This window comes from Budorcas taxicolor, chromosome 2 (assembly GCF_023091745.1).
Source record: "Budorcas taxicolor isolate Tak-1 chromosome 2, Takin1.1, whole genome shotgun sequence".
Classification (NCBI taxonomy): Eukaryota; Metazoa; Chordata; class Mammalia; order Artiodactyla; family Bovidae; genus Budorcas; species Budorcas taxicolor.
In genome coordinates, this window is record NC_068911.1 from 135,202,164 (window position 1) to 135,214,569 (window position 12,406).

A 12,406-nucleotide genomic window follows, 5' to 3' on the forward strand; every position below is an offset into this window, starting at 1 on the left:
CACACTATCTCTGAGGTATGTTTGTGCAAGGGTTTTAGGAACTCTGTGTCAGAGGCTAGGTTCAAAGGCCAAACATATATTTCTTATTTTGTCACAATATTACAGGTACTGAGGGGGTAGTCATGGCCTGACTGTGCCATCCCCTGTTAGGAAGAAACACTATATTGTCCCAATCCTTGGAGAAAGGCAAAAACTGACATAGCCATGGTCATATGCTTGAAGTTTCCCAAAAGCTAGCAAATGATGAAACAGGGAATAAAGCTGGCTTTGATTTAAACCAGTTAATCATTAATTGTGACAACAGCAATCTGTCAAAGGTGAAAACTGCTTCACTTTGATCCAGCTCTGTAGATGATGGTTTAGCATCAAAAAAGGGAGCAGGTCTTCCCTGGTGATCCAGTGGTTAAGAATCCTCCTGCCAATGCAGGGGACATGGGTTGGATCCCAGTCCAGGAAGATCCCACATGTCACAGGGCAACTAAGCCTAAATACTGCAACTACCGAAGCCTGCACTCTGAAGCCCAGCTCTGCAACCAGAGGGGCCATCCACGAGGAGCCCGCTCTCTGCAACTAGAGAAACGCCTTTGTGGCAACGAAGACCCAGCACAGCCAAAAAGATATAACTAAATAAAATTATTCTTTTATAATTATTTTAAAAGGGGGGGCAGATCACCAAGTACGTTCTATTTCTCTTTTCTTCTATGAAATTACACCTGAAATTATATCAAAGGATGAATCTTAGGATCTCCCCTCCAGCTCCACACTCTCTGTCTCATCCATTTGCTTCATCTGGAACCCATATAAATTCCATTCTAAGCCATTCTGTCTTGTTCAACATAATCTCCCTTTTCTTCTGTTTTCTATTTCTGTTTGTTGGCAATTGGGATCTTAGTTCCCTGACCAGGTATTGAAAGTGCTGAGTCCTAACCACTGGACTGCCAGGGAATTCCCAAAATAATCTCCTTTTGATTTTTTTTTTCCCTTGCTTTCTACTTTAAAATGTTCCCTTTCCTTAATTTTTCCCCTTTAGGAGATGGAGTTGATTGAAAAAGCCAAGAGCAGGAAAAGGGCCAAGACAGATAAGTCCAAGGCACCCAAGAGGGAGAAAGAAGGAAAACTCCATGAGGAAGCAGAGGCTGCTGTTGGTAAGGGTCCATCCGAGAGAAGACACCTAATGGGAGCCGGAAGGTGTTACGGAGAATTAGCATAGATCCTATGGGACAAACTGTCTGTGCTGAGTCTCCTTGACGACCACAGCTAAGATGGTGTTGCGGCCTTACTTCCTGTCAGTATCTTGGGAGACAGGGATAGAGGAAACTGGGAGAGCCTGGAGGCCTGTAATTAACAAGAAAGGAAATTACAATAATAATACCAACACCTACTAAATGAACTCGCATTGTATTAGTGATAGCTTACGGTGAACGGGTGTCGGATTCTTGATCTCCAAAGAACACTTAGCTTCAGGACCAGGGACCAGGCTTGATCACTCAAAGAAACAAAGAAAGCTTCTGACATAGACATCAGAAGGGGGATGGAGAGTGTCCCACTCGCTAGTCTTAGGAAGGGAATTATATACTTTTTAAATTAGTTATTACAATAAATCAAATGAATATCTCATGGTTGTAAAGATCTTACTAGACCCACTCCCATAGTATACATTTTAAGATAACAGGATTAGTCAGAAGGTTTTCAGGAAGGAGAAACATGTCCTCAAGCAGGATACATTATTGTTATATAGTCTTTACTAAAGAATGTAGGAAAAAAGTTGTCCTTTCCTCCTCCTTGAGAATTCTAGGCCCCTGTCTCCTTGAGAGCCCCAGACCCCTTTCTCCTCCTCAGGGACCCCAGACTTCTTATCAACCTGCCTAGGAATTGACTCTCTCATTAGGAGCTCTGCTTTTATGATGTCATGAAATCCCCACACATCCTTAATCACCATTATTGTATCATGTGGAGAGGCTGGCTGATTTGAGTAACATCGAACAGTAAAAAGTGGTGGACCCAGGGTCTGAACCTGCCATTTGATTCCAAATTCATGCCTTTCAAACCCTGCCTCTATGAATAATAAATAAGCCATAAGCTGAGAATTGGGCCATGAGAGCATTTGGGAAGAAGTTTGCAGCATGCTCTGAATGGTTACCGGAGAGGGCAATGGCACCCCACTCCAGTACTCTTGCCTGGAAAATCCCATGGACGGAAGAGCCTGGTGGGCTGCAGTCCATGGGGTCGCTAAGAGTCGGACACGACTGAGCAACTTCACTTTCACTTTTCACTTTCATGCACTGGAGAAGGAAATGGCAACCCACTCCAGTGTTCTTGCCTGGAGAATCCCAAGGATGGGGGAACCTGGTGGGCTGCCGTCTCTGGGGTCGCACAGAGTCAGACACGACTGAAGCGACTTAGCAGCAGCAGCAGCTGAATGGTTATTCCAGCTACCATTTTTCCTCTTGGTTCGTTGTGTTGCACCTCACTAGGAATTCAGGTGCCTATGCTTCTGAGGACCTTCTTTCTTTTTAATTTTTATTGAAGTGTAGTTGATTTACAATGTTGTGTTCTGAGGACTTTCTTTAACCTGAAACCCACATTCATTCTTTCCTGGCCATACGAAGACCCTCAAAACAAATCAAAGGCCGTAGCAAGAAATGACACTGGATAGCCAGACTTCTGGGACAGATTTTTTTTTAACTGAAGTGTAGTTGACTTACAATGTTGTGCCAATCTCTGCTCTACAGCAAAGTGACCCATTTATACAATATAGACATTTTTAATACTCTTTTCCATTATGGTTTATCACAGGATATTGAATATAGTCCCCTGTGCTATACAGTAGGACTCTGTTGCTTATCCAGATCTATTTTTGAGGTCTGCTTTTTAAAGTCTTGCTGAGTTTACATTGCTGTAGCCTGTAACTTGGGTAGCATTGGCAGGACTGGAAAAAGAAATACTTGTGGCCCCCAGCAGTGAATTGAGAAAGAAGCCCTACAGTATGGAAGACTCAAACTGTGCCAGGTTACAAAGTTGCAACCTCAAGCTAGACTCTTGAGGCATGATTTTCCAGCTGTGTCTATAGGTCTTCTTCCCTCCAGAGAGTCTTGTCCCCACCATAGGTCAGGGTGAATCAGAAGTCTTTTTAGTAGCAAGACTGCTGATCACAGTTGAGGCAGGTTCTCAAAGGGTGGTCTATGGGCTGCGCTGTGCTAAGTGGCTTTAGTCGTATCTGACTCTTTGTGACTCTATGGACTGTAGCTGGACAGACACCACTGTCCATGGGATTTGGGTTGCCATGCCCTCCTCCAAGGGATCTTCCTGACCCAGGGATTCAACCCACGTCTGTTATGTCTCCTGCATTGGCAGGCGGGTTCTTTACCACTAGCACCACCTGGGTCTATGGGCTACCCTTCTCAAAATCTTTGGAGTGATAGCTAAAATGCAGATTCCTACAAAATCAGATTCTAAGGGCGGGGCTCAAGTATCTGCACACAGATGATTCCATTGCACATGGGAGTTTTAAAGTCACTGAAAAGGATACAGAGATCATATTTATTAGCTATGCCTCCTATCCCCAATTGTTCTCTCCTAGGAAAGTCAAAGGAATCAAAAGCTGAAAAGAAATCACAGCTAATTCCCAAAGGAAAAAAAACAGGAGCCAAAGGGAAAAGGACACGGAAGGAAGGGAATCTGGAAACAGCTGTGGAGCTGAGTGGGCCTGCTGTCATTAACTCTAAGGAAACCAAAGACCGCTCAGGTGGAGGTTTCTTCCGCTCAGGCTCTGGGGTAGAGGACCCTTGGCTCTCTTCCAAAGTTGAGGCTCCTGAGAGCCAAGTTTCTATAGATGGAAGGTCATCACCCACCCAGACTGCAACTGTCCCTGGAAACATGGAACCTGAAGAAGAGAGAAGCCACGAGGACCCTTCCAAGGTAGGCTTCAATATTCTCACCCTGGCCAAAGGGATCTCTGTCCTCACTGGTACAACTGCAGAGGTGGGGAAAACTGCCCTGGATTATATTAAACTGCCTAATGATTTTATTTATTCTACTTTGTTTTTTTCTGACCCTTTAAGATGCCAGATCTGATAAAAGACACTAGGGTGGCAAAGTCCCTCTGAAATGAGGCATTCTGTGAGGCTCCCGAACTGCCAGGGCATGTACCCACCCCCATGAGCAGAAAGGCGGCACAGCACTCGTCTGTGAGAAGTACAGGCCTCACAGTTAAAAGGAAAGGTGAATTCAGGCCTCAGAGCCAAGCACATATTCTTGACTTAGCCAGGAGTTTATGCATGGCTTGCCTACCCAACACTGTAGAAATTCCTCCATTCCTAATCTGCTTTACTGCGGCACAAACCTGGGCCACAGGCAACTTACACACACACACATCTATCTGCCTTTTCTTTGAACACTGCAAACATACCCACAGCTAAACCACTATGGTTAAACTCACAGAAGTTACGTGCAAATAGGAACAATTCTGCTGATTTTTCATTTAATCTCTACAGCCACACTCGTGACCCAGGTATGATGCACCCCGTTTCATACACCTACAAGCTAAGATTAAAAGGGTTAGATGTTTGCTGCCAGAAGTTGGGCAACCATCAAGTGGCAGCGTCAAGACTTAGATCTTTTGACTCCAAAAGAGCTCCAGAGCTCTTGCACTATTTTTAATTATTATGTGTGTATTTTATAGCCCCTGGTCTTCCAAAAAGGATTTCAGGAAGCTTTTTCCTTTCGGGTTCTCAGTCTTCCCAGCTGCCAAGGCTACAGCATTCTACTCCATATAGCAGATGGAAATTTTAAGCTGTGGGCAGAACTTCTCTGAGCCTGCTCTAGACTCAGAATTTCTGGATTTATTATCAATATACACTACTGCATTGCCTCTGCAAAGACTAAATAAGATAAGGAAGTACCCACCCCCATACTGGATACACAGAGCTCCCATGGGACAGCGGCCATCCAGTGTTCCCCTCAGAGGCATGCTTCTGACTGAGGAGGAGGCATCAGGAAGAACAAGAAATCTAAGACACTCTTCACAGAAACTGAGAGAACGTTTCATTGGAAAAGTAGATTTGCAGAGGATTAAATAGGAGTCTGACACACCTACACCTAAGACTGCTCCTAGAGGAGCCTTTAGCTAGAACCTGTGGTTATGAGCCCTGGCTTCACATTAGCATCACTGAAGATGTTTTTTAAAACCACCAAGAAAAATAATATATTTTTAAGTAGGTGGTTGAGGTGGAGGAGAAGCTTCCTGGCAGTCCAGTGGTTAGGACTCTGTGCTTCTACTGCCAGCCATGCTTAATCCCGGGTCAGGGAACTAAGATCCCACAAGCCTTGCTGAGTAGCCAAAAAAAAAATTGTTTTAAATTAAATTTTAAAAACCTGCCAAGGCCTCCCACCTAAGTATTCTTATTAAATTGGTCCAGGTGGGGCTCTGGCCTCAAGTAATCTTTCAAAGCTCCTTGGGTGATTATTAGACACATGTAGCAGACATGGTCGGAGAAGGCAATGGCACCCCACTCCAGTACTCTTGCCTGGAACATCCCATGGACGGAGGAGCCTGGTAGGCTGCAGTCCATGGGGTTGCTAGGAGGTGGACCCGACTGAAGCGACTTAGCAGCAGCAGCAGCAGACATGGTAGCTCAGCTGGTAAAGAATCTCCTGGGTCAGGAAGATCTCCTGGAGAAGGGATAGGCTACCCACTCCAGTTTTCTTGGGCTTCCCTGGAGGCTCAGATGGTAAGAAATCCGCTTGCAATGTGGGAGATCTGGGTTTGATCCCTGGGTTGGGAAGATCCCTTGGAGGAGGGCATGGCAACCCACTCCAGTATTCTTGCCTGGAGAATTCCATGGCCAGAGGAGCCTGGCAGGCTACAGTCCATGGGGTCGCAGAGTCTGACAACTAAGCGACTAAGCACAGCACAGCAGGCATTATGTTGGCACTTTCACTGTTTGAGTTAATTCTGGTAATAGCCAGCCAAGAGGAAGACAGTTCAGAGAAATTAAGTTGTTACCCTTGAATTCTGAAGCAAGTAAGAGAGAGACTTGGATCCAGGTCAGTCAGAGCCCAGAGCCCGGGCCAGTGGTAGCAGAGTTTGTACGACTGTGGTCAGAGTGTGGAAACCACCTTACCTCTGATTAGAGGCCATGTGGGTGGGGGTGGAGGAGGGCATGCTGCCAAGACGAGGTCACCCGCAGTCACTGCTCACTGACAACACTCTGGCTCCTCAGGCCTTCCTCGTCACGAGGGAACAAGAGAAGGCTTCCCGGGACAGGCTGCGAGCAGAGCGGGCTGAGATGAGACGGCTGGAGGTGGAGAGGAAGAGAAGGGAGCAGGAGGAGCAGAGGCGGCTCCAGCAGGAGCAGCTGGAGAGGGCAGAGAGGATGAAGGAGGAACTGGAGCTGGAGCAGCAACACCGCATGGAGGAAATCCGGTGGGTGGAGAGGTCGTGGCCACGGCTGTGACGGGAAGCAGAAGACAAGTGGGGCTGACCTCCTCTGGGGGTACATTGGCTCTGAGGCTCATTGTTGTTGTCGTTCAGTCGTTTAGTCACGTCCAACTCTGCGACCCCATGGACTGCACCACTGCCAGGCTTCTCTTCACCACCTCCCTGAGCTTGCTCAAACTCATGTCCATTGAGCCGGTGATACCATCCAACCATCTCGTCCTCTGAGGTTCCCTTCTCTTTCTGTCTTCAATCTTTCCCAGCATCAGGGTCTTTTCCAATGAGTCCACTCTTCGCATCACATGGCCAAAGTATTGGAGCTTCAGCTTCGGCATCAGTCTTTCCAATGATATTCAGGGTTGATTTCCTTTAGGATTGACTAGTTTGATCTCCTTGCTGTTCAAGGGACTCTTTAAAAGAATCTTCTCCAGAGGCTCATGCCCTAAGGGAAAACAGCATGTCTCATTTTATCTTCAGTTATCCCAGGGACAGTCTGGACCAAAGATAAGATAAGCTGTCTTAAACCGTTAGGGTTACTCCAGACAGATGTTTGTGGATCTTCCCAGGAAGGCTTTGAGATCCGTTCCAGCGAACATTTGTTATGCCTCTTGCCACACTGTCTGCATTGCGCAAGGCCCTTCCATAAGCTTCTGGGCTCATTTAATCTTCCCAACAACCCAGTGAAACAGGAACTTCAAAATCCATTTGATAGGAATGGAAAATGAGGATCTGGGAACTGAAGGCCGGGCCCCAGAGCACAGAGCTGTCGAAACTTTCAGGCTTCTAGTTTGTCCTGTTGTGTTCTGGCTTCTGCTGTTCAGTCAGGCTTCCCTTGGAAAAGCAGTCTCTGCATGAGATGCTGTTTGTGAACTACAGCCTGCAAACCCTTCACCAGAGGCACAGCTTGTCCTGTAAGGACACTGCAGTGTTTCTGCCATCTCCCTTACCTGTTTATGGGTTTTCTCAGCTTGAGGAAACAGAGACGTGAGGAAGAACGACAGCGGGAGGAGGAGGAGGAGAGAAGGCAGTGGCTCCAGTTGCGAATGGCCCAGGAGAGAGCTCGGCAGCAACAGGAGGAGTTCCGGAGGAAATGTCAGGAGCTGCAGAGAAAGAAGCAGCAGGAGGAAGCTGAGAGGGCTGGTGAGAGGTGCTCCGCTCTCTGCAACTCCCTCTATCTGGGACAGAAATATTTTTATCCCCCTGTGGGTGTTCATTTGATTCTTCCCAGTTATTCCTATCCCAGGTCTCAGTGTGAAGCACTCTAAATGGGTAAGCTGATTTTTTTTTTCAAAGTGATTAGTAGATGTGACTCTAGTGAGCTGAGATAGAAGATCAAAATAAGAAAGACTTGTTTGTAGCAATGACTCTTGTGGTCCCAGTGATCTCCTGGAGTGGGACCCAGCCCCTTGCATTGCCCTTCCAGCATTGCTCAGAAGCTGCCTACATTGGAGACACAGCTCTGCTCCTTGCCTGCTTCCCTAGAAGATGGAAACAAACACCTGGATGGCTGCTGGGCAGCCTTTCAGGTGGTGTATGGATTTTCTGTAGCCTCATATTTGAGGAATAGGAAAGTGCTTCAGCAGATGATGCCGCTGTAGAGTGGTCAGACCAGATGAGTAAGCACCAAGGTTCTCCAGGCCCTGCCCTGACACCTGTCTCCAACCCATCTGCATACCAGATTCTGGAAGATTCTTCCCCAAAGTTTTGTGTTCATTGCACACTGCACTGCACACAGTAGGTACCTGATAAAGGACTCAAGTTAGTAAATGAACACAGGGTAATACCCACAGAAGATCTGGCAACCAGCTCTCAGGTAAGCCATAGAACATCTCATTGGGCGTCCCTGGGAATCAGACCTGAGAGTCAGATCAGAGAGTTGTTTTCTTGAATAATGAGACCCCTGCTGAGCCTACCTGTTCTTCTGTTCTGCAGAAGCAGAAAAGCAAAGGCTGAAGGAGCTGGAAATGCAGTTAGCAGAAGAGCAAAAGCACCTGATGGAAATGGCTGAAGAAGAACGGCTGGAGTACCAGCGGCGGAAACAGGAAGCAGAAGAGAAGACTCGGCGGGAAGCAGAGGACAGATGGCAGAAGGAAAAGGAAGCGGCAAGGCTGGCTCAGGAGGAAGCCATGAAACAAGCCCAGGATCAAGCCAGGTATTTGACATTTGAACAACAGTTGCAAGAGTGGGATTGTTCAAGGACTTGACTGCCTGCTTCTAGTACTAGCTTTGAGCTGCTTTTGGACACGTGTTTTCCCACTTCCCATAGCATGTTTGGAAGAACTGAAAAATAGAGATTCTCCTGCTGCAAAGGTGATAGAATTGTTTGATAACTTAAAGAATTGGCATTGAAGCTAGACAGGGTTTAGAGATTATCTAGCTCAGCCCTTTGCTTCACAGATGAGAAAAGCAAGTCCGAGAGAGGAGGACCCTGATCAGGGCTACCGGTGAACTAGGAGCAGTCCCAAGACTAGACCAAAGACTCCACCCCCACCCCTGATTCTGAACCACTGCCTTTCTCAGTATGTATTTACTGGGTACCTGTTATGTGCCAAACATTGTTCTGGACACTGAGAACTCAGGATGAAGAAAGACAGACATCTCTTCTCCCATGGCATTTATATTCTAAGGATGGGGGTGGGGAGACAGACTCTAAACAAAGGTTGAGTTGGCAATAAATGTTATTCAAGAATTTTTTAAAGAGATGTAATAGGATTGCGGGAGGTTTGGTTTAGACAGGTTCGCCAGGGCAAAACCTTAGCAGAGGCGATATATAAGGGTGGGACCTGAATGACAATGAGTTAGTCACAGGAACATCTGGAAGAAAAATATCCCAGGAGGTAAACACCAAGTGCAAAAAGTTCAAAGAAAAGAATAAGGCTGGGATGGCGAAAGAATAAAAGAAAAGTTAGCATGGCTGGAACCAAGTGAACAAGGCACAAAGAATACTTGTAGATGAGGTCAGAGAGGTAGGCCTTTTTAGTAGAAATAGCTCAGAATCAGCCATTACAATAATGATTATTACACCTTTCTGATAACAGAATCTCTTTAGTAATGTGCTTTCAATTGACTCCTTAAAAACCAGGTCCTCCATAGTGGCTATTATCATAAATTTCCCCTCCATAGTGAAAGCAACAAAGTCATCCTTGTTTAGAACCATCACAACTGAAGCGTAAAGAAGTCCGACAAAGAAAACCATGTGATTCCAATCTTAACTGTAAACAATTTACCCCCTTGAAATTTATTTTCTACAACTTAAGCTGAATCTAAGCTAATAAATACTCTTCAGGGGACAAGAAAAAAAAAGAAGGAAACCAGAATAACTCTATTTCAGGGGTTTCCACCTTACCTTGAGTTGTTCTCCTGGATGTTCCTCAGCTGTTATGGGAATTACAAAATAGATTAAGGGAAGTCTTGATTCAGTTTCAAAATTATGTGTTCACGTATCACAACAGTAGGACTGGTTCGTAAGTATGGAAACAAAAAGCAAAGCTGAGTTGCAATTTTCCTCAAAGAAAACTGGCTAGAAATACAAGGGGGAAGTTGAGCTACTGTGCAATGCTAATCCAAGTTGCTTTGAAGAAACATCTTCATCTCCACCAAGAATAAGTAAGTAAAGGGGTATGTGAAGGGTGTGAAAGAGCCTCATTCCAGCAAGTGTTAGAACTTAATGCTAGCTGGCTTGATTTCATGTTCACTTGTGTGACATTGGCCCAGGTATACTTTCTCTGGCCTATTTCTTCATCCCTAAGACAAGAGAGTCCCTTCATGAATACAAATTTAAGAACTGTTACACCCTTCAACATTTCTAGTAGGAAGATCATGATCCTTGAAACCTCATATCTAAAGTTACTGTATGAAGACAGTATGACCTTCCACTAAAATGCAAGTCAGTAGCCCCAAGTCTAATGATGATTACTGAAATTCTTAGTGAAAATTATTCAACTATCTTATAAAGACAGTTTTCTAGGATGGTTTATCGGTGCTGTGATCATGGGTGTGAATTGTTTCTTAGGCAAAAAGATGCTTTGAAGAAACATCTTCATTTCCACCAAGAACTCCGTAAGGAAGCCAGTGGCCTACAGTGGACACACAACATTTCCAGACCATGGGTCTACTCTTACTTCTACTTCCTACAAATACCAAGACCTTAAAGAAGAAAACTTAAAAGTTGAAAGACAGTGATGGAAAAAGAGAACCTTCCTTCTATAATGAAGTTCCATACTGAGCTCAATTTGTTCCATTTCATCTAGTTCACCCCACTGTACAGCTAACTTCACTCTAGGACTTCCATCCACACCACTGTCCAGTAAGTAGCCACATGTAGCTATATAAACGTAAAACATTCAGTTCTCCAGTCAGACTAGTCACATTCCAAGTAATCAATAACTGAATGTAGCCACTGGCTACAATATTGGACAGCAGATACAGACCATTTTCATCACAGAAAGTTATATTGGACAACACTGTATTCTTGAGCCCTGAAAATTAACCAGCCTTGAGGTTTTGCTCCTAACTGTGCTTTGAAAAACCAGCCACTCACATGATTTCCCCATTTTAAAAACCATACTGACTCTATCAAGTCTTGATTAGATAATGTATCTTTAACATCTCTTTAATAAGTATCTACTACAGATCGATCATTAAAGGGGATGAAGAACCTTTAAGATACATAAAGCAAGCAGTATCTGAAGCAAAATTTTCCCACAAATTTCCTTTAGCCCCACTCTATACTTCAGTCTGCATTTAAAAACTTAATACTTACAGATGATTCCCTGGAAATCTCACACTAATGCTTATAAGGTGCTTTCTACAGGAGCTGCCACTTCCACAAACCAGAAGTCAAGCTCTGTGTTTGTACTGCTGTTACTGGACTTGCTTAAATTTGATATTCAACTCCTTGCTTTATGTAACATAGAAATAAAATGGCCAAAATACTGGCTATCGTAGTGAATATGTCACAGTCTTCCTCAAACTTGTTGACCCTACTCGTACATTCATTCATTATTCAACTGATTCAATAATACTTAGATGAGAAACAAGCATCTCAAATAATTCAACCAAGAGAAGAAAGAACACTCAAGGAAAACATCCTTGCGGGGAAAATCACCATTCCTGATTTTATTTTCTCTGTTTTACAAATTTCAGAAGTTGCAGTCAAGCACCAGGTAAAGTAGCTACACTGTTATTCGAGGTGCCTTCCAAATCTGATATTCTATTAAACTGTTGCTGTTAAAGGCCTATTTTATCAGCACTACTGACCAGATAAGCACATTTTTCAGTTAACCATAGCAGAATGCACAGCATTTTAGAAGAATCCAATAAACTAAAATCAAGTATCCCCCATAGCTAAGCTCCACCACCTAAATGCCAAGTCTTCAGAGATGCAAACAAAGCTAAGATCCCAAACTACATACACATGCATTCTGGATAGCTCAAAGAGCCTATCAGCTTTCTCAGGCCTGACAGAAACATGCAACTCAATGAGGACTTTCTGGAAATGGGCCTTATTTCTATTTACTATTCAATACAATGGTCTAAAAGTTCTAATTTACCTAGACTATATATATATGTACAATACAAATAATTTTTCAGGTATGGTCAAAATAAGAATTTATATGACAAGCCAATTATTTTTCAACAGAAAATTTGAGAAGGTATTCAAACTATAACAGTTTCCATTAGAGATAGGTTTTATTTGCTCTTCTAAGGTAGCTTAGATGACATTCTATTTGGAATAATACGAAATTGGATTACATATGTGCATATATATTCTGAATTTTGTGATTCATTAAGGAGTTAAAAGAAAAAGTTAAGCCCTCTAATTAAGGAACTAATTTAGTATTTTAATTTTACAGTTGAAAAGACAATATAAAGAAAGAAAATATAAACAACCTTAACTACAGAGAACATTTTGAAATTTGTTAAGGGAAAAACTGAAATTATCAATATTAATTAAGAATTTTTGGCGTG

At 43.9% G+C, this 12,406-nt stretch overlaps 1 protein-coding gene across 1 annotated transcript in view; it reads left to right on the forward strand.

Annotated features, from left to right (window-relative positions):
- Nucleotides 1-10,587, forward strand: part of KIAA2012 (KIAA2012 ortholog) — a 130,777-nt gene extending 120,190 nt beyond the window's left edge. Inside the window, exons 18-23 of the mRNA XM_052660389.1 lie at nt 1,031-1,145; nt 3,581-3,918; nt 6,222-6,424; nt 7,404-7,576; nt 8,369-8,588; nt 10,449-10,587. Of these exons, the coding sequence (XP_052516349.1) occupies nt 1,031-1,145; nt 3,581-3,918; nt 6,222-6,424; nt 7,404-7,576; nt 8,369-8,588; nt 10,449-10,587 (1,188 nt within the window). The remainder of the gene's footprint in view (nt 1-1,030; nt 1,146-3,580; nt 3,919-6,221; nt 6,425-7,403; nt 7,577-8,368; nt 8,589-10,448) is intronic.
- The last annotated feature ends 1,819 nt before the right edge of the window (nt 10,588-12,406 follow it).